This window comes from Cavia porcellus, unplaced genomic scaffold (assembly GCF_034190915.1).
Source record: "Cavia porcellus strain 051 isolate PalLab524CR breed Dunkin Hartley unplaced genomic scaffold, mCavPor4.1 scaffold_4, whole genome shotgun sequence".
Classification (NCBI taxonomy): Eukaryota; Metazoa; Chordata; class Mammalia; order Rodentia; family Caviidae; genus Cavia; species Cavia porcellus.
Window position 1 is genome coordinate 19,648,605 of NW_026947487.1, and position 23,188 is coordinate 19,671,792.

The following is a 23,188-nucleotide window of genomic DNA, read 5'->3' on the forward strand; positions in this document are numbered from 1 at the left end:
GTAGTTAAGTACAAAAACCTTGTGCTATTAATGAAGAAAGGGATATTGAAGAAAGCTGAAGGGAAAGAAAAGATCTAATGTGTTCACATGTTTCTGGTATCTTGTAGGCATTCACTAAATATCCTTTAACTTTAACTGAGATGCCTCTTCTCATTATAGACTACATTCGTTACTTTCAAATATAATGACTAACATTAAGAAATCAAATAGTAACAAATGCTTTTCAGGCTGTAGGGAAAAAGGAAACCTTCTACATTGTTGGGAGGAAGGTTAACTAGTACAACTATCATGGATCCAATAAGGAAAGTCCTAAAAAAAAAAAAAAAAAAAAAAAAAAAAAACAACTATAAGTTCCACTTGGCCCATATATTCTCCTCTATGTATCATCCTTAGAGAAAAAGCATCTTATTATAGTGCTATATCTTTATCCATGTTTATAACCACACAATTTCAAATACCTAAATCTTGAAAGCAACCTATATGGCCATCAGCAAATGAATGGGTAAGGAAAATGAGATATTTTCAAACAGGAGAACAGAGTGCCACCCTGCCATAAAGAGGATAAACTTGAGATGTTCATAGGAAAATGGATGCACCTCAAATCCACAAATGTTAAGTGAAACAAATCAGACACACAAGCTTAAATGCCACAAGGCTTCTCTTACATAAGAAACTCAAAATACAAATAAAGAACAAAATAAAAGATTGATAACAAAAAGTGGCGAGATGGATCGTTCTCTAGTGGGAAGGGGTGAGGCAGGAGATGAGATGAGTATGATAAGAGAATTAAAATGTCTTATGTACATTTACCAACTTCACGCAGAGTGCAAACATTATGTACTGTAGATATGTACTAATAAAGAATAAAAACTGAAAAAAAGAATAATGATAGCACTAAGAAAAACTGCTTTTGTTTAATCTGTGACTCTGATCCTAATTACTTCAATTTTCTATTTGCTTTCACACTTTACGAGAACTGGGATATGTATGAAGATGGTAGAATAGATATGATCATATCTTCTTGTTGGTATTTTTATAAGTCAAATGAAATTTTCTGAATTCTTCTTGTATATTTTTAACAATTGTGGACAGCAATGCTCATTTTTCAATAATGTTAATAATATATCATCCTAAATATAGGATGCATTATATTTTTAAAATAGTGATAATTGCATTCCAGAAACAGGAAATACTTACACCCTATTAGAAACAACTATTCAGAGTTTACCTGCTTTTATCAATAAACCACCTATTGTTAGATTAACTGGTTAGAAAAGTTGTCTTAACACGTGGTTTTAAAAACACAAGGCATAGTATCAGTAACAGCAGTAACATTTAAAAATTGTTGATATATAATGTAATGGAAATTGTGAGTCACAAAAAAATCTCTTCAAAGCAAATTTTCTAAGTTTCTTTTGGGGAAGTATTTTCCATTAATTGCAGTTAAATGTGTTTCTTGTATTTTCCTTATCAGGTTTTTTTAAAGTCAGTTTTCAAGGGATTAATAAAAGAAAGCTTCATATATAGTTCTTTTTATTTCAAATGTAAAAATCACCTCAATAAAGAAACAAAAAACAACAACAAAATTTAAATTTATTAGGAGAAAACTCCAAACTTGGCCAATAATATTTTGCCACTTTTTCTCAATGATTTAAGTTAGGTTTAACTATAGAAACTTAAAACCATTTGTTTCAAGTACACATGAAGTTCTAATGTGCTACTCAAAATAATCTCATCAAAAATATGTTAAGGATCTTTTTAAACAAAACTTTTGGTCTTTTTATATAAAAGAAGTTTATTATTTCTCTGCCTCTTTGGGAGAAAGGAGGAGGAAAGAGAGAGACAGAGACAGAGAGACACTGACTCGCATAAACACTAGAGACTTAGTCAGGAAATGAGACATCTTATCTTTGGGTTGGCTAAATGAGGACCAATAACCTAGTCCTGCAGCACTCTCCGTGATAACTGCCTGTACAAATGAAATTTTGACTTCTTCACAGCTTAGCGACATGAAGACACTATCAGTAGACCTGCATTTCTGTGGAAGATGAAGGGTGGCAAAAGATTTCAACGTCTGACACGAGAAAATGAACCACTGATAAATAATCTTTGAAATGTTCTCTCAATGCAACACTTTTTCATGCTGATTTACATTTTTATTATTGTTTGCTCTCTTGACAGACTGAAAGTGTTACTAAACACTGTAAATTGAAGAAAAAAAGACAGCCATCCATAACGACAGGACAAGTGTCTTTTTAGAATACTTGATCATTTTAAAAATAGAAGTATGCTTTGAATTAACTGTGTGCTTGTCAATAATTTGGAATCTCTGAGAAATACTTATTGCCTTAATAATATCTTCATAAATCAATAAGGAGAACAAAAAATGCTGATCATAATGAATGAAGACCTGCTTCTAAAATTAATCAAAGTATCAATTTCAGCAATTTGAGCTTCTATGAGTGAATATTTTAATCTCTAAATGTGTGATTATAGTTGTGCAACAGGAAAAGAAAAGAAGAGTCGCCATTCATTTTATAAAACAAAATATAAAGCATCAAACTAAAAATAATCTTTTATATTAAAAATGAAATTTCTGAAGCAAGGAGATGAGTGATGTAAAGCTTAAAATGATAAAATATATAAATTTTTTGTCATATACTATCATGAAAATATTAACACTAAAGCTCATTTTAATATGTTATTTAACATCCAAATGTTCAAATTTACCTACCAAGGAGCCGTTAAAACTCAACCATGCTATTTATGTTTAGAATGAGTTTCCCAATACAAATAATGCTATGAAGTTCTAGATGTATGCATTTCTTTAATCTGAAAGATATGAGGAATTATGAACTAAAATCCCATGAATAAAAATTTTCTAATTGTCCAATTCCTTAAATCTCAGAACACTGACTTAACAAATCTGAGCACTTCAAGGTTACTTACAATAACTTAGTAAACAGTTTTAAAACTGTAGTAAGTTGTATTAAAAGTTTTACATTATGATACTTTTATAAGATATAAAATATTTAGAAAATTATCAAGATATTAATAATTCACCATAATATACTATACATTGCTTAACATGGATTACAATTTGGAGGAAGAAACTCTTTTAAGAAGCATTCTTATATTTATTTTTGGATCTCTTACACAGTAATGGATACATATGATGTAAATTTCTTTTATAAATGGCTTACAGTGAAGTTAATTTTTGAATAATGTATTATTAAGATTTACAATTAAAATCTGGGATATTTTTATTAATCAAGCAATCAAAAATAAAAGTGTTAATGATTATCATAAATTCTAATCATGAAATAATGAGACTTAGAACTCTAAAAATGCAAATTCTATAGCAAGTATACTTACTGTATAATCATGGTCAATTCTGAGAGTTTGCAAGTTACAGAAGATTAAAATGAAATCATATGAACATCTGTTTTTCTCCAAAAGAGTGCTTTGATACTGATTATACTTTCCATAAATTATAAAGAATATATATTACTTCTCTTGTGTATAATTCATTAACCATGTTGGCTTTTATTGCTTTTGATAATTTCCTCAACAACAAAAAAATCAAGAAATTTTATTATGACAAAATATATGAATAAATATTTCAAGTTTCAATAAGCTATCTCAAGACATTTTAAGAAAAATATTTTGAATAATCATTTAACACGTCTCTCCGATCTACTAAACCAAGCTGCGTATATTTTGTTTTGTTAAAGAGTTTCTGTGAATAATAAGTAAAACTTGCACAAACATTCTGACAGAAAATCGCTAAGCATTGTCATAAAAATATTAAAATATTTTCTTTAATGATTAATGCTTCTATTTATTTTACTTGATAAAGTTATTTGCTCTTCATTTCAAAAGAAAATGAGAAAGAAAAATGTATTGATTTGTTCCTCTTGAACAATGTGGTAGCTAAAAATTTAGCAACTTTACATCTCAATAAATTATTGTCCTTTAAAATCAGTTATCATAATTTAGAGTCTATTTATATGTTTTATCAATAAATATATTAAAACATCAAAAATCAACATCTAAAAGCTACAGAGTTACACAGACATTTATAGTTATATACTTATGCATAGCTGCATCAGAAGTGTTTCTGCAGTGTAAAGACCTAGGTAACCTCCTTTGGCTAAATGTTGGCTCTATGGAATGCTGAAATCTCTGGTGAAAGTTTTGATACATCTTTTATTCTAAGAATCCTCAGGCTTACTGCAAGTACTTATACCACTGACCTAGAGGCAGTCTGTACTAAAATAGAAAGAAAAAGACTACCTTGATAATTGATCGTATTTTTCTGTGTCCTGATTACATCTATCCAATGGTTATGAATCTGTCCTGATTTTGTGGCAATGATGAACCAATCTTGACTCCTCAGATCGTTACAGTAAGCACACAGGTGTATTCAACAGTGTCGGGGAGTGTGTAGCCTGTGTAGGACACAAATCACTTAGAACTCTTATGTCTACTGGAAGACCCTGATTTTTTTTTTTTTCCTGTAAAACAGACACACACACACACACACACACACACACACACACACACACACACACAGAATCATGTCACTCCTTTGGTTAAAATCTTCAATGGATACTTATAAAATATGTGTTTTATCAGTGAAAACAAAGACGCCCATAATCTGCTCATTCCCCACCCCTCCAACAAAATATTACCATGTTATTGGTCTCAATCTTTGTTCATTCATGTCAGGCTCACCCAGCTTCAAGGCTATTAACTTCCTGATAATTTTACCTAAAATGAAACTCCAGATTTCCTCCTCTGGAATGTGCCAAGATTGCCTTTGTTTCCCATTCAGAACTCAGTTCATGCTACACATGCCGATTTTGGGGGCCATCTTTATGACACCATCCTATTTTCTACCACATTATTGAGTCTTTTACCAACATTACTGGAGAGCTAAGTTAAACAGAAATCAATAGGCAGTCACACAGAGGGATCTGGCCTTGAGGGAGTCAGTGCAAAAGAGGGGACCATCAAGAGAGTGGCTGGAGGCGAGTTGTAAGAGGCAGGCCTCAAGATGGAAATGGGATAGCACGTCTGAAAGCCTCCCTAGAGACAAGAACCATCTTGAAATTACACTGCAAGTTGTACCACCTGGTCCAGTGAGCCCAGAAAGGCATCAGATGCATAGGATAGTGACCCGGACCTCTGGACCTGTGCTCTATCCCTTTCCAGCAATGCCTTTGGACTTTCTATGTTAGAAATTATAAATAAGCTAAAGTTAATGATGCTCACCATATTACCTTGTTGTATACCTCTGTTCTGGGCTGGATCAATATAAACTAAGAATTATACCTGTATAATCTTGTAGTTTGATTACAGTTTGACCTATAGTTACCCAAGCTGTACAAAAACCTCTGACAAAGAACCTCGGTGGTCAACCACTCAGGACCTGTCCTGGAAATTCAGGGGTTCTTATTACTATTTCCAATAAAATTTTCTAACTTCCTGCTTTGTTTTGTGACTTCATTCCTGAAGGTTGTAAGACCATGAACTCAGTAATACGGCAACAATAATACATTCATGCACAGAACACCATCTTGTATCTCTCCAATTGCTGGTTTCTCTATTTATTGTTTACTTATTTATAGCTGGTATCTTCCTTAAGAGTATAAACTTCACATCAGCAAGGGATTTAGCATGCTTAACTTTAATTTTCAAGTTTAGAACTGTACCTTTGTGATGTTACTAAGAACAGTGTGATTCTATAAAGTCAGAGGCCCACGCTGAACCTTACAGCGCTAAAGGGGACCTCGTGTCCAGACATGGTACAGATGGTTGCTGAAGAAATGACAGGAGAGGAAGTCCCCTGAAGCACCTGGTTGGTGGTGTCCTTTGACAGTAGGTCCACAGAACAAAGATGGATTTTCAAGGTTTAATAAAATGAGTCATGTAACGTATTTAAATCTTCATATGACTTCTCTAGTGGAGCAAAGTGTTTTAGGATGTGTTAGCAATTTATATACAAAAGAGTGACAACAGTTTCAAATATTTAGCGTCTTTATCTTACAGATTAGAGACCTCTAGTTTTTACTTTAAAAAAAAACAAGATTTCAGTGTCTGGATAAATCATACATTTGTTGTGTTTCAATCTTAACATTTACAGCTTTTTAAAAAGAGAGATGAACAAGATCAGCTGAAGGATAACTGAAGAATTTAAATTATTTTAAGCAATTATGAGTATTTATGCTTAATCGTCACACTATAGGTGTTTATTTCTTAATGTTACATAGTTGCTGGTATTATATCTTCAATCTTTTTGCAAAAATTTAAGTACTTGAAATCTGTATGTCTGAAGTGCAGAATCTATAGATTATATATAACAGCAGAAGTTGTTATGACCCTGCCATCCACATAAGGTTCTATTAAGAGGAAAGAAACTGAAAAATCATTTTCTCATTCATCGTTCTACAAAAACCTTCTCACTCTGGGCCTCACTGTTATTATTTTTATGTCAACTCCTGGTTTGCTTCTGTCTTTTGAACTCGCATGTTCTATGGCCCGTAGTGATACTCATTGATGGGTGCTCTTTATATTCAGAAAAATGCTTTTCTTCGCCTCTTTACTACAAAGTTTAGAAATGACAACAAGAGATTAGGTTTTGCACATGTTTTCAGTAATGGAATACAAGAAAATTTCTTTTAAAAACCTAGTCTAAACAAAGTGAAATCCAGAAAAATACCTTTAAAGCAACTGTTTTATTCTTACCGAGGAATGGACATGTGGCTAATTGAAATTTAAAATCTGCAGTATATCTATAAACTCCTTGAAAATCTTAATAATAGAACACCAACCAACAAAAGACCTTACGTAACAACGTAACAAGCACAAATTCTCCAAGTATATTTGGAGACAAACTGCATTTCTGTCTCATTCACTTAAGATACCATTATACAAATATTTTGTATTTGAAGGAAGTCTAATTTTTTACTGTCATTTCTCTACTCAATGAGCTAAAGCTTTCATGAAAACTTTAAGGTCAATCAATATTTTTATAAAACTAAGTATCATCTTCATTTATGGAAGATGTAATTGGAAAAGGAAGGGTAATGAAAACAACATAGCATGAAAGAACTGATTGTACCTCAAGTGCTATCTTCTATATTTTAGGTTGTAATGCATTTAAAACAGACACAACTTGAAAGTTCAAATTTCTAATTGTATCATAATGATATCAGAAGTATCATTAGACACTTCTCTGCAGTATGAACAAAATAATCCACCATTGGTTTAAGGCAAGCTTTATGGATTTATGCTTCTATGTAATTTATTATATATTACATAATATAGTTATTTATAATATGAATTCACAAGGTAACATAATTGGAAAATGTTTGGCCCTAAAATGTGGTGGCCCTAAAATAGATGTTAATATAAAAAAAGACCTGGTACATTTTATCATGCATTAGAGATTTTAATCAGGTAATCTACACAGCATCTGGAAACCTAAGCAGAGGCAAAGTCTGCTATAACAAAGGCACTGTAACAGTTCACCTTCAGTGAAGAACAATAATGCATTATTAAATTCACTTTCCTGCTCAGTGGTTACACTTAGCTGACCACAGCAAATTTGCTCTCTGCCTGGTCCTCACAACTTGGCAGAAAAATAGATTCTGTCACATTTAACGGGTTTAGAAAATGACAGGATGCCTCTTTTGTTTTAACTATAAACCATAATCTTTCAGAAGTAAATATAATTACAAATGCCTTTGGTCATGTCATTCTTAGAACGGATATTATATGTGGGTTATCACAGAAGCATATATCACCATAACTATCATTAATAAATAGAAATGATACTACATATCAAAAAATCCACATTTCTTACGGAACTTTCATTTTATATAATATCATAATTCTTACAGCACAATAAGGATCATTCAGAAATTCTATAGAGCTATGACCATTACAGCAACCTGTGGTTTCAATTTATGTTCTTCACACAAATAAGTATAATTGTCCTATAATAATAACATATTTAGCAAATTGAACTTCAACTTCTAAAAACTACCTGAGCTGATACTAAAAGAAATACTTAAGTTTTTAAATAAATAATCACCAGAGTGAAAGCTTTTCTTTAAATTCTAATGCCTACAGGGCTGCTTATTTTACACTCATATATATTCGATTGAAATATCTATTAAAAGGAAATCCCATTATCTTAATCTTAAATATGGTTAAAATTTATTATTATCTTGTACAACATTCTTTGTGAATTAGGAGGAAAAGAATATTCTGTAATTACGAGGTATCTTACTTTCCCATAGTTATTTTTATAAACAATAAGGGCAAATGTGACAATTACTTATGGATAATGATGTTCACTGATGATTTTATTTTTAAAAACTTGATATCTAATTGTTCCAAAAAACTTACTTTAGAACAATTTACAACATTGCAAAGGATTTACTAACCAAGCCAAAGACTGCTTCCTTACTTGACAAAGAGTATCAGTTACTCAAAGAAGATTTTATAGTTTCCTGTAATGTCTTTCTACTGACTCTTAAAATTTACTTTATGCTTCAGTCATTTTCTTAATCATGATTTAGGAAAAAAATGGTATAATTTGCTTTAATATTTAATTATTTTATTAAACTATGTAACATCCTCACTAAAAAGGCAAATTCTAGTAAATAATAAAGTAGAAGTACATTATCTGACTAGGATCTGACTAGGATCTTCCTATATAAAAAGAACTGTTTTCAAATTGTGTACATATTTTATTACATAAGCTACATTATTAATATATAATTTTATTCATAGCATTTTAATTATTGATGATGTATGAATCATTTGATATTTTGTGTTCTTCCATAGTTCAATTAAAACATTGTAAAAACATGAACATTTTTATCACATTTTAGTGACAGTATTAAACAGTATTAATGCATAAATTTTTTATCTAAAAACATAATCTGTGGAATTTGCTTTGTGATTTGTTTCAATTATGTTGATTCTAGGAGTTCCAATTATAGTTACTGCAAAAATTTTAGGTAGTTTTGTAAGCATTTAATATCCTCTAGCTTGCCATCTTTTAAAAACTTGTTGAAATTCATGGAAAAATAACTGATTCTTGATAAGTTTTTGTTATACAATTTAAAAAACCTTCAAAATTGTAAATTAAGTATAATAAATGTGATATGGTACAGAAATACACTTGTCATATGACCATTATGATAAAATATAGCTCATTTAATCATCTGAGTTATTTCACACATGTAAATTTCTTCACTTGGTGAAACATTAAGTATTTCGTTCTAAATGTGCAATAGAGAAAAATATATGCTTTGACAGTTGCCTCTTGACTATTTATGATATTGCAGTGATTCCTGCTTTCCTCTTTGGTAGATATGTTTCTTCTGGGGTTTGTCTAAATGAAAGAGAATACAATCATTTAATCTCCAATCTCTGCAATGATTCCTACTGTGAAACTCCATGAATATTTCACAATTTCACACTTGAATCTGAAAATACAATCCTTTTTCCTGATGAGAAAAAATATGAACAGTTTCTCACTGTACTCACTACAGATTGGAAAGGAAAGAAGAAAACATAAGCTACTCTACCTTTAATTAAGAAGCCCAGGATAGTAGCTCTTTGAAGGTAAATGTAATATGTGACGTGGACAATAAGAGGGCATGTTGGGAGGATTAGAACCTTAGATGCTTCTATCAGTGGTGGTTGTTTAAGCCTTATGAATGGCATTAGAATAAAGACAGCAGAACAAAATTCATAAAGCAAAGGAATTATTGGAACATCTTAAGAATGGGAAGTAATGCCAAAAAGAGATTGTCTCCAATATCTTTGGCACAGACTCTTTCTTTTTGGTCACTTCCTAAACTAGAAACTGGCATTTAAACTGGAATGCAACATGGATTGTGTGCATGGTGTTTGCACGATTTAAGTGCACTACAAGACACTCGAAACCAGCTAAAGAAAATTTACATACATCACTGCTGACTCTGAATAATGTCTGGATGATACACTGGAATTAGTACATATGCCTTATTAGAGTCTTTTATAAATTTATAATCTAAGATCTTCCCAAATACCAACCTAAGAGCCAAAATATTAACATAACATAATAAACAAAATATTCAAAAATTAACAATTTTAATTCAGAAGAAAAACTATCAAACATCAAAAACACAATACCTCTACTTCCATGAAAAAATAGGCACAGTTAAATTTCTGATCTAGTTCTCGGTAAAGAAATGGAACACATTCACTTGATCAGATACCCCGAGCCTAATACTTTCATGAATGACCCACAGAATAATGAATTTAAATTTTGTGAAGTGCATAGATATATTTTTATCCCTAAATTGTTCATCTATGTTAATTTGGATTTTCCTTAGGTAAAATAAATAAACAAATAGAAACAATACTAATTTAGAGAATGTAGTGCTTGTGAATTACCAAAATATATTTCCTTGATTGCAATATTTCAGCACAGCTCTTGTACCAGTCACCTGCTTACCTGTAAATGATAGTGAACCTCTGAAGAGCATTTGATCCTCCACTAGAGGTTAAAACAGACTATTTCAGCAATAGTTCTGTTGGAGGAATGATGTCTTCTCTCTTAGCATGACAGTGACTTTATGCATATATTTCCCCTATAATTGACCCAATGTTACCACAAACATTACGTATGCCAATGCTTAAAAAGAGCTATAGGTATAGGACTACATGTAACAAGTATACATGGAAGAGAGGAAATAGAAATCCCCTTGTGCACTGTATTTGTCATCACCAATAAAATTTAGGAAAAAAGACATAAGACATATGCTGCTTTTGAATAATTACAATTCAACATGTTTGTAAGAATACCTGCATATGGTTTTATGCCTTTAGTATTATCAAGTTTGTTCAAAAACACCTCAACAGTGTGCCTTGAAAACACATCTTATGTCCTTCTTTAAAAAATATACATATAAATTCTCAGTTTGAAGTTTTCCACATGGTAAGCAACCATAAATTGATGAATAAATGAACATATGAAGAGACAACTGCTTAATTTCTATTAATAGCAACTTCATTAGAATACTGTCAAGATGAGTCCAGGGAATTAGCTCAGTGGCACAGTGCCTGCCTGGTAAGCATGGGGTCCTGAGTTCAATTCCCAGTAAACCTCTCCCTTAAAAGAATACTGTCAAGACATGATTTAAAGTGATTTTACATAAGTATGAGATTACATCAGCAAAACTATTCCATATTGATGCTACTGTGTTCTTCTTCAAGGTACTATCATTTGTATTAAATGTTAACTGATCAGATATATCATTCACTCCTTTATTTAACACATTACTGTGTAGCAGGCTTTGTGACAGTTGTAAGTAATACAGGCCCAACCACAAACTCACCAAATTTGCAATCTAGTGAATTGTGATTCCTTTCAGGCTTCTTCAGATTCACTGTCCACTGCCTGGCCTGCTCTATCATCTGTGTGACTTTAAAGAGGTGTCTGCGTCCCATAGATGGATCACTTAATTGGACACCTTAGCAAACAGCTGAGCTGGAGCACCAGAATGCAACAGCCTCGCTTCTACCATATGAAGTCCAAGATAACTGCATTACATTTACCCATGTCTTGAATTATCTTATTCCTATGCACTATTTCTTGCTGGAACTTGGATAACACACAACTTGTACACCACACATTTATATAGATGCAATAGTTTTCTATCTCTTGTAACATAATTTTGTAATTTTTCAGGTGTTACCAGCCCAATTTCTAAAGATTTAGAAAATGAAGGTCAAGATGTTATATCATTTACCAAGTTCACAACTTTAAGCAGGACTTGAGTACAGAGAAGACTAATTCCAGTGCTTCGCTCGTTACACCTGTGCGAGAGCACTCCCAAGAATAATCTTTTCTGAGATGAAAATAAATTTGGTTTGTAAATTCAAGCTTTTTCACAATAAGCCAAGGTGATTTTTACCGTGGTAAGATATACAATAATAATGACATTAATAAATAATACCGATCAATACATAGCAGATTGATAAAATATAAAATAGTTATATATTTTTCATACTCCACCCATAGCTTTGAAATTTGATAGTTATCTCAATCTTATCATTAATACAGAGATAACATTGAGCTATAAATCCATATTTAAACCTATCTCTCTACTTCAAGTGTGGAAAGGAATGGGAAAGCATGGGAAAACAAGGAAAATGAAGAAATTCACCTTACTGATAATTTCGGTTTCTTCCCAAATTCTGTTTTCATTGAAAGTTTTTAAATAAAGATCACAAAATAATTCAGTTTTGTCTTCTTCCAAGTGATAAACCATAGAAACATATATTATTAAAATTTTAAGCTCATTATCATTCTGATTGCTTAAAAATATTCTAACTTAACTTTAATATATTACAGATGGAAAAAATGGCTACATCACTTGCTTATGTTCCTTACAAGAGAAAAAAAATTATTCATGATTTTCTACAGCAAGATGTGGTGCTTCAAAATAGAGGCAGAGAAACATGCCAGTACTTCTAACTTTAGACAAAAAGTCTTAAAAATTCATCAATGTTAGGCATTAATCATTGATACTTGATGAGAAGAGTAATTTCCCTAAGGTTGTATGGTGGTAAAAATTGATACATAATAATGTTGGAAATTACATATTATTAGTTTCAAAGTAATTTAAGTCCACATGTTAAAATTGAGGTGATCTTTCTTAAATTCCCATCGATTTCTATAAAGTTTTAAAAAACACAATCTTATCAACTTTCCCCTTGAATCATGGCTTTGTAAAATGGCATCCAAGACAATCAACTTGATTTACTTGCACAAAAGTATAATTTTCAAGTAACTATAAACAAAATTACACTTTAACAAGACAGATATATAAAGAGTATGAGTACTTTCGCAGTGAGTTTTCTAAACTGCATCTTAAAGATCTGCATTACATATAAATGAATATTTTAATACTTTTTATTATTTTTACTGTTAATCTGGAAACCTAGATATAACAAAATCTTATTACAAATTTGAGATAAGATAGTGGCTTACTACACCCTTTCAGCACTTTGTTAAAACAGAGAGAAAAACCAGTTGCTTTTAAGAATTTACAAACATATTGAGCATTCATTCCTAAAGTTTAATCACCACTTAGGTAAAGCTACATGCAATTACTTTTAAAAAGCATCTCCATACACAATATATTGCATATAATTAATTCAATGAACTATCAAGGCTATAAAGATTAAATAAGAGGGAGAAATATCATTAAAAACCTCAGCTATGGTCTAAAAGTTAACTAAGCAAAGTGATCTAGTGAACAATCCTAATTAAAATGCCTGATACAAACAAAGCTTAGGCAAAAAGCACTAAAAACAATTGAATACTTATTTTATTAATCTAATGAATCATGTATCATATCATTACAACTTTGTATATATCATTAATTTCATTCCTTTCACTTAAGCCTTTTATTGGGATTACTTCAGTTATTAGTTGGTCTAATGTATTGGTTACCTCTAAATCTCACTCTACAATCTCTTCTTATCTTGTTGCATAAACCCTTGCGTGTTATTCAAATTGCTTCATTTATTATGATAGCTTCCCCATGTAAATTGTGCTGACTGCTCGCCCTTGCACAGTCCTCATTAGACTAATGAAAACCTTCAAACGAAAAAACTAAACAACCTGCCAAATAAAGGTCTGAGGTTATTATGAAAATTACAACTCTGGGAGCTGGAAGAAGCTCTGTTCATTAATTCATGCTCAGCAAATTGCTAACTAATTTAGTTGCACTCCTCTGCATTAATGGATTATTTTATAAAAATGTTTTCCACAGCCCAAGACCTTTGGTGCATGCTTTTGAGAGGCTTGAATTCTAATCAACCTTAACAGTAAATTAGGAATGTAATATCTAAATAATAATTGGGATGGCATATGGAGGAAAATAGTGTTTAAAATCCCATGAAAGGTGCTTTTGGTTTTCAGCTTCATCTGTCAATTTCACAGTAGTTAAAACAATTGTACTTGTTTAATATTCTGAAACTGTAGCATAAGGTACTAGCAATGATGATAATATAAAACTTTAAAGAAAGTGTAAAAAAAGCTTCTGCTGGAACAGAAGTAATTATGATATACAGAAGATATTACATAAATTTCTGAAAACAGTTTGTCAAAAGGGTAAGATTAACTGGATTAGGCATAGAAAAGTCAAATGAAAATATTATACTCAGTTCTCAAAATAGGTAGACAATTATCTGTTTTAAATATTCTCCAAATATCATCAGTTTATTATGCCTTTAAATATAGTTGCCACTAGGTTCCATATTAACTTCTGATCCAATGTGTCACATAAAACTCCTTCAAATTAGTTCCAGTATCTTTAGAATTTACCTGAGCTTTGTTATCGTTTTATACAACTAGCAAAAGAGGCTGAATGAACGTGTTAAATCATCCTATCAGTTTGATGGAGGAATTCAAACTGCTTCAAGCACAAGAGACAACAGGGCTATTACTCTGCTTCTTAACCCATAATATAGCATTCAAAATAAGACTGCTCCATCATCTACCAAGTGAAAATCAAGTTGTGTGCATTGATGCTTATACAGGGGCACATGTGTGCACACATGAGATTATAAAAAAACTTTCAATGAAAGGAGATAAACAAATCAGGCAAATTTGAAAGATATTTTCAAACAGCAGCAGCCCTTTACCTTTCTAAAAATGTAGATACTCACAGAACATGTTATTCATAGAAATTGTTGTCTATTTAACTAAGGTTAGACGTAAGTTAAATAACGGCATTTGCTTTTAGGAAAGTCAATATTGAATCTAACAAACACATGCCAATTTGCACTTTACATCTCAAACTGGAAATTTTTTTTAAAAAATCCATTTAAAATGTATGCTATTATAAATACTTTATCATTTTATTCTATAAAAACGTATTCGTACGTTTTTATAGAATATGTATTTATGCTGGATCTCAAGTGAGAAATTAGAAACCGTCATATTAAAGAGTATCTTTATCACAAGATTGTAATGTGCCAGTTAGAGTGAAAAATTACTAAAGTAACTGCATTAATTGGTTATTTTGTGTATTTGTGTATTACGTACTTGAAGCGAATACCTGCAGTGACAGCATTTCTAATTGTTTATTCCTTTAGGTTATCAAAGATAGCAAAGATCTGAGTCACTGAATTGTCAAGGGTCATTTTTGCAAACTTCTAAAAATATAATCAGGGAATAGTAGACAGTGTTTTTTATGTTCTTTGAGAAAAATCTTATATATTCACTTACAACATTAAAATATACAAAATAAAAATAGTGGAAGCTCCACTAAAAATGTTGAATAGTATGTTAATATTTCCACACTGAAGTTTGATTTGAAGTATGTTCTCAAATAGATGTATTGAATAACTTTCATGTCCCCTTGCATCACTTCCACACCAGACTATGTAAAATTTCAATACGAAACTACCAAAATAGAGAGAAGCTCATGGTTAGACAATATGGTAATAAATTTCAGAATAAAAAAAAGTATGAAACAGTTAATTCATTAAGCCAAAGAATAAGTTGCCTGATAAACATCCTACATTACAATACTAGAGTAAGGGCAATCATGTTTGATAAATCATAAAAGGAACCAAATTTACATGTGGAACTAATATGTTAATTTACTAGTAACTACCCTCTTCTTCCTTTTAATGCTGTAAAAATACCCCTATAGATATCACCATGTAAAAGTATTGTTTAAACACTGAGAAAGATACTTACGGGATCAGGAAAATAAACCTGATCCAGCCAAGAGGTTCATAGTTTTTAAAATGCTTTTCCCATGAGGAAAAGACATTTTATCCGACTACATAAATATTAACAATAAATATTAGCATCGTTCAATTTTCTACATATCCAAAAAGGTTCTAAAATCTATAGACCATGATTGGAAAATTTATTAAGGTAGTCTATACTAACTAATAACTATTTTTAAATATCATATTCAGATTAAGCATATGAGAATAAACTCATAAAAATATGCAAAATTGAAATGTAGCTCACTTTACACCTGGCACAAAGACAGCATTTTGCACATCAGGGAGACTGTCATTTGAATTTTGATCTATTCTGTTGTAGCTCGTTTATGTCTAATACTGGTTTACAAAGACAGATATATTTGTTACTCCTCAAAGCATGTCTTATACAAATCCAGGTTTAATAAAATCACATTAACTAAATTAAGACTATTTTTAATAATCTAAAAATTTGATGAAGCAATTACCTTCACAACTACTGATACACAAAATAACCAATTAATGCAGTTACTTTAGTAATTTTTCACTCAAACTGGCACATTACAATCTTGTGATAAACATACTCTTTAATATGATGGTTTCTAATTTCTCACTTGAGATCCAGCATAAATCATGACATCTGCAATATTATGAATTATAAATAGATAATATGCTAAATCAGTGGTTTACACTATGTAGCATATCCATAGTTAATTTGACAGTATTAATGGCTGCCATACAATATTTATATGGGTCAAGCACTCCAGACATATATGATCTCATTAAAGATAGCTATTGGACCCAGTATGATGGACCATCAGGTAGGTATGTGAAGAAAGTGAGAAGCCAGGTGTGGTGGTGCATGTCTGTAACCTTAGCACTTGGGAGTCTGAGGCAGGATAATAACTGCATGTCCGAGGCCAGCCTATGGTGCATATTGATTTCAAGGTCAGCCTGAACACAAAGAAACTTTTTACCTTAAAAAATCAAAATAAATAAATACAATAAAGACAGAAATTAGAGGTTTTTTTCCTAAAGAATAATTTTGGGACAAATGCTTAGTAGTAAGGATGTGTATACTACATATTCCAGTAAGGAAAGAAATGGAAGTTGTCTTGTAAAGTGCAGAGAATGTTTGAGAAATTAAGCAAAAGTTCAATGTGGCAGGACAGTCATCAAAATGCACCAAATAGAAAAAGTAAACATGAAAGGCTATACATTAGAAAACCGTATGGCATTAGAAAATTACATTTTCTATTTTGTATTTTTATAAAATTTTCTATACATTAGGAAAAACTTTCCCATTTGATTCTGATTTAATCAATTTTACTTGAGCAATTATATCCATAACCTTATTGGCTAAACATAGTTTTGTCCCACCTCATGCACACCTGTGATTTCCCATTTTTCCCTAACTTGGGCCTCGCCTCCCATTAAGGATTTGCTCTATAAAAATCCCTAAAAAAAAGAGGGTCCTTGGCAACCCACTTGGGACTTTCTGTCTCTCAGACAGAAGCTTTTTTTTCTCCCAATAAATATATTCTGCTCTTAAAAATAAAAGAAAATTAAAGTATTCTTGTATGAATTATACAGTAAAGATTTTCTTAAATTGTCATTAAAATATTGCTACAAGCTTTTCTAGACATTATAATGCATGTTATTGTAATAAAACAGAATCTTAATGCCTCAAAGAGCTAAGGTATTACAAATGAAGTTTACCACCTACTTTTGAAAGAACTTTGAAAGCCAAGAAATGTGTTACTGTCCAGTGTTATGCATCACAGAATTTTAAATATTGGCATTACATTCAACATCTTCATTTCACAATGCTCAAAACTGATGAGGCTTTAAAATTATATTAGGTGATATCTAGGGGAGAATACTTCATAAGACATTTCCAGATAAGCAAAGAAAAATTATATTTAAAAGCTAGAAATGAAAAATAAGCTGGATGTTAGAATGTTTTAAAACTGAAAATAATCATGGTCCTAGAATTAATGTTAATTTTTTTTGGGGGGGGGTACTGGGAATTGAACTCAGGACCTTGTGCTTTCCAGACAAGCACTGTGCCACTGAGCTATATCCCCAGACCAGAATTAATATTATCAAAGCACTTCAAACTAATGAAAAATTACTTTCAGTCTATACACACATTTTTAGTCAGTTGAAATACCCATGAATCCATAGATACTTGCATGCAGCATTATTAATTAGTGTGATATGTACTATTTTTTAAAAGTCTTTAGTGATGACTTACTTTTACCTTGAATAAAGTTAAAATTCTTATTGCTGTGTTGCAGTGGCAGGGACTGAACCCAAGGCTTTTATGCTCTCTTCCTCTTGCTTTTCCTCCCCCTCGCCTTCTCCTTACTAATTTCCCTCTCTCTATCAACTTTGAGACAGGGTTTCATTTAGTACTTAGGTTTCTCAGGCTAAATTCGAACTTGCAATCCTTCTGCCTCAGCCACCCAGAGTGCTAGCATTACAGTTGTGCACCAACATACACAGGTAGAGTTTTTCAATAGAAGAAAGTATGCAAAGGAAATACTTAAAAGACTTTTCCACCAACTTGAGAAAAATGATGACATTATTATCTTGTAAAAATGGTTCACAAAAGTAGACTCTAAGGGGGAAAATCCAACATGGCCAATTTGCTATCTACATTAATGCCTCTAGTGCTCTGTCCTGTACTTTAGTGTACCACAATGAAAATAATTTATAGAAAGCCATCAAACATCGCAAATCTCAAGCAACACCCAACAAACGGAAGTGCTTTATGGCCTGAAGAAATCTCTTGACTTTCCTGCCTCTTCTCAAATTAGTCCTGCTTCTAAACTTGTGTTCTTTTGGACTGATCATGTTTCTTATGAAAACAAAGAAAGGACAAAGCCTTAAGTATGAAGGAACTTAAGCTACATATTAAAAAAAAATCTGTACAGTGATAGCAAAAAAAAAAAAAGAGGACAAAGTATTTTTGTATTTCATTTGGTTTCTTTTGTATACCTGGTTTTCAATAAATTTTTACTAAATATAACATATAACTTTTGTGTGGCTCCACTGGAGACTAAACCCATAACCTTCACACTGAGCTACCTTTCCAACCTTTTTTATATTTTGTAGTTTGACACATGGTCTTGTTAAGTTGCAAAGTTGAATTAGGACTTGGAATACTCCTGCTTCAGTCTTCCAGATTGCTGAGATTATACACAAGCATCATGATGCCCATCTGAAATACTTAACCTTAGATTTAAAGACACTAACATACATTAGCTATTCAATTGTTAGTTCCAATGATAAATGCTTATTTTCTAAGCTTAGGAGAAGGTATTATAAACTCATCTCTATGATATATTTGTTTGATAAAAATTAGATAAATTCTGGAATTAAAAAGTATCTATGTTAAATTACAGCAAGATAAGAAATATACACCAAAGTGTATGGCAAGTAGCAGCAATTTAAGGAAAATTAAAACTTATGCAGAAGAGAGTAACACTATAAAATCACTGTACAAATATGTGTGGAATAAACAGAGAGGTACAGTTTCAAGAAGCAGTAAGTCCACTGACATACTTCAAATAACAGTTATTACTGCCTACTCTATTATATTTAGATCAAAGAAAAATACAAACAATGCTTTTGATTCCAGAAAGCCCTAGAGAAACCAGGATGTTTAGAAAAGTTGGAAGACATTAAAGTCATTTTTAAGGCTGATATGTACACTATCAGGCTTCTTCTCAGCACACATCTGTGACAATCTTCTGATTTTAATTGGAGTTCATGATCATAAAAGCATTTCTGCTTACCCTTGGTACAACTACAACAATACTAGGTGTCTGCTATGTGTTAATAAACTAACATACTTTCATGGTAAATTTTGAATGTATTTTAATTAATACATTACTCCTTAGGCTCAAAACCACATTACAAGTTTCTTTATTTTAAAATGACACAATTTACTCAGCAGTTAGTATTTCCAAACTCTAAAGCTTGTAAAGTCACTGGTCCTTTAGCTATTATTTGTCTAATAGGATGGCATTGATAGCCATGTAACAGGTAGGAAAATACAAAATGTTTAAAAGCTACCTATGTTTAAGAATCCAGACCACAACGTTTCTCAGTATATAAGTGAATTTTTATCTACTTTTAGTATCAATGTTTTTTTTTCCTTTTTATATCAATGTTTTTTAAGAACTATTGACTTCTGAATGACTTTGTTGACAGACAAAAAATTATATATAAGAAATTCAAGCCTTAATGATATAAACATATAATCAATTTCTCTACAAATGTTAAGTTACTTGTTTAATACAGACATGAGGAGTAAGAAAGTTACAGGACTGTTATGAAGGACATGATAAATGCAGCCATGAATAAAAATAATTTTTAATTTAGTAGGCTCTATCAGTCTAGAAAAACCCATGAATATTTACTATTAATTCAGTATATGGAAAAGTAGATAAAAGACTTCACATAAAAGAGAGACCATCATATGCAAAACACTATGATAATATTGAGAACTATTAAAATTTTCATGATTACATATTTACATTTGAAATTGGTGAGTTTTACACTTCTAAGGAAAATATTAACATTTATTTTCCTTTATAAAATATATATTAAAATATTGGGAAATAATTGAATTCTGGTTAAGGCCTTTGTTCTGACAACAAAATCATTTACAAACTCTTGACTTCATGTGAGGTACCATTATATATATACATTTGTTCATGATCAGAGTGTTGCACTATATTTCGCATAATTATATCTCCTCAAAGCCAAATACTTCCACTAGTTGCCACCCAATAATATTTATCTACAAATAATGTAATCTTCATATGTTTTAAATGTCCTCTGTTAAAACCTTTCACTAATTCATCTCAGACTGATATAAACTCCTAGATTACTCTTTACAGTAAATATAATACTTGGGTGACTATAAGTTCAGAGTCTACTGATTGATGTGCATGGATGAAGAAACAACTTCTAAAGAACCAGACACAAATCGTAATGAAACTTTGTGGGTAGGGCCATAAGAAAAACAAAAATGGGGTACCCAGATTAACATGGGATTTTATTTTTCAAAATGGAAATTTATAATAATAGTAATAAATATCTGAGAAGTTAGATAAAATAAATTCATGGCCCATGGGAAAGTAATGGTTACAAAAATTACAGCGCAACTCAGTGTTGAGTATATGACTGTTTAAAACTCTTCACCAAAATTTCTAATGGGATTCATTATTCCATTGATGGTAATAGCTGCATCTGAGATATTCACTTCACTAGCTTCTTTGACTTTTACATTTTACTCCCAGGCCTTCTCTACCAAATTTATGAAAAAAAAAAAAATTAAACCCTAATATTCTGACATCTATTGTGCATCACCAATTAACTTCCTTCACATGCAAATCGTGGTTAACTAAAGAAACAATAGGTAGTATAACATTCAGAAAAAGTCATTCATAATTTTCTGTAGGGACTTATTCTTTCACCAAACCCTTATGGTAACAACTGGTTAACATGCAGTGAAGTCTTATACTTAAATATACTTAAAATTTTAACTCTTACAAAGATTTATCATTTTTCTCATTTTCACAATATATAGTATAGTATATGTAGCTTTTTTTCCTCTGTTAAGGAAAGAAAAAGGAGAACAGTACAATGAGAAATTTAGAGACCTATCTGACCTTGTGGACGCACTGAATATAGTCTACTTAGCTAGGTAATAACATGATACCAAAACTTAAGTTATTAGGAAAGTTCCCTAATGCTGTTATTTCTCCATTATGTCTACATTTTAACACGTTAGTATTTAGGAAGGATTGTCATTTGGTCACTGGCATTCCATAGTGCAGATAATTTAATTTGTAGAAGTACTGATTTTCTCCCTAAGGGATTTAGCAAAGCTAGTTACCCATTGACTGCAAAAATGCTTTATGTAAGCATTTTTACTTTTTTATGTAGTATTTTTTGAATAGGTTGATTATTCTTCCATAATCTATCTTCAAGTGTTTTTTCCTATTGATTAATTATTTAAATATCCAGTCTTTAAATATCCGTTTGAAAGGTGAATAGCTGTATTCTTTGTAGAAGCATGATTTTTGCAGTGTGGGGCATTGATTCCAGGGCCTTACCAATGTCAGAGAAGTGTTCTCCCAACAGAGCTATATCTCTGGACTGAAAGAAATAATTCCTATTCACAGCACAATTATTCAACACTTATATTGAAAAAGATGGGCAAAATATCCAATCTATTCATAGTATTTGTAAAGATTATTTTAAAATTAAATATAGGGAGCCTCCTATGGCCACAATTGAATACTGGTAATTTAAAAACATGTATTATGTCTTTTAGCATAAATTTCAAATATACTTACTAAAATAATACTCCAATTTCTTCCTAAAATCACTTGAAAAATAAACAGTGACAATATACATAAAAGAGCTTACGTTGTGGAAAAGGGTAAAATTGATACTAAAAATAGTGTACAAGTAGGAAACAGATTTGCTCAATCTGGTCTTGCCTATTTGTTGCATGCAGTTTTGAAATACCTACTGATCCATTCACTGGGAAGACTAATTTATATTTCCCCATGAGTTCATAAAAATGTATGTTTTAATCCAAAAAGCCGATCATAATCTTTTGCATATTGTTGCTATCCTATCATGTGAAGGAAAAGGACAGTGGTCCTGAAGGTACTGAGAAAAACAAATAGCAGACCTTCCGGAACTCAGAGATAGCAATTAACACAAACATTTCTCTTTTTGAAACATACTGAGAAACAAACAGTCCCATACCGTTTTACAAGAGGGTCCCCAAAAAGCAAGTCTTCATGTAAGCTTCTTTTTTGTTGAGCAGACTTATTTATTAATACTTAACATATTTTAAATGTTTATATGATATTATTCTTCATGATGCAGAACTGTATTTCACTCTATAATTATGATCGAGTTCATATACTGAACATGAAAAACAAGGGCCATGTAATCATAAATTACCTTTTTCAATATGCATCCTCTTTGACTCATGTGCCATGTCGTGACTGGCCAAATCTCCCTCCTTTGGTCCAGGGAGTACATTTGGCGATAAACCCATCAGCATCTGGTTCATCGACAGCCCATTCTGATGGACAGCTGTTAATCCAAAAACAAAAGAATAAGGACAAAACATCATAACACAAAAGATTCAAACAGAGCAGTCAAACTTGGACTCAAATACAATAGAAATGAGCAAATTTTAAAATTATAATCATCCTAAAACGGTAATTTATCCTTAAAATTATAATTATCCTACAATAATTGTAATTGTAAGTATCCTATAATAACAGGAATAATCTTAAGGAGAAGCAGAAAATATTGAAAACACTATCATTTTACTTTTGTTTCA

At 31.3% G+C, this 23,188-nt stretch overlaps 1 protein-coding gene across 3 annotated transcripts in view; it reads right to left on the reverse strand.

Moving 5' to 3' along the window:
* Dach1 (dachshund family transcription factor 1) overlaps positions 1–23,188 on the reverse strand; it is a 390,486-nt gene that overhangs the window by 86,431 nt on the left and 280,867 nt on the right. For all 3 annotated transcript variants that reach the window (XM_063246828.1, XM_013141496.3, XM_003477566.4), the window contains one exon: positions 22,801–22,935. In XM_063246828.1, coding sequence (XP_063102898.1) covers positions 22,801–22,935 — 135 coding nt within the window. The remainder of the gene's footprint in view (positions 1–22,800; positions 22,936–23,188) is intronic.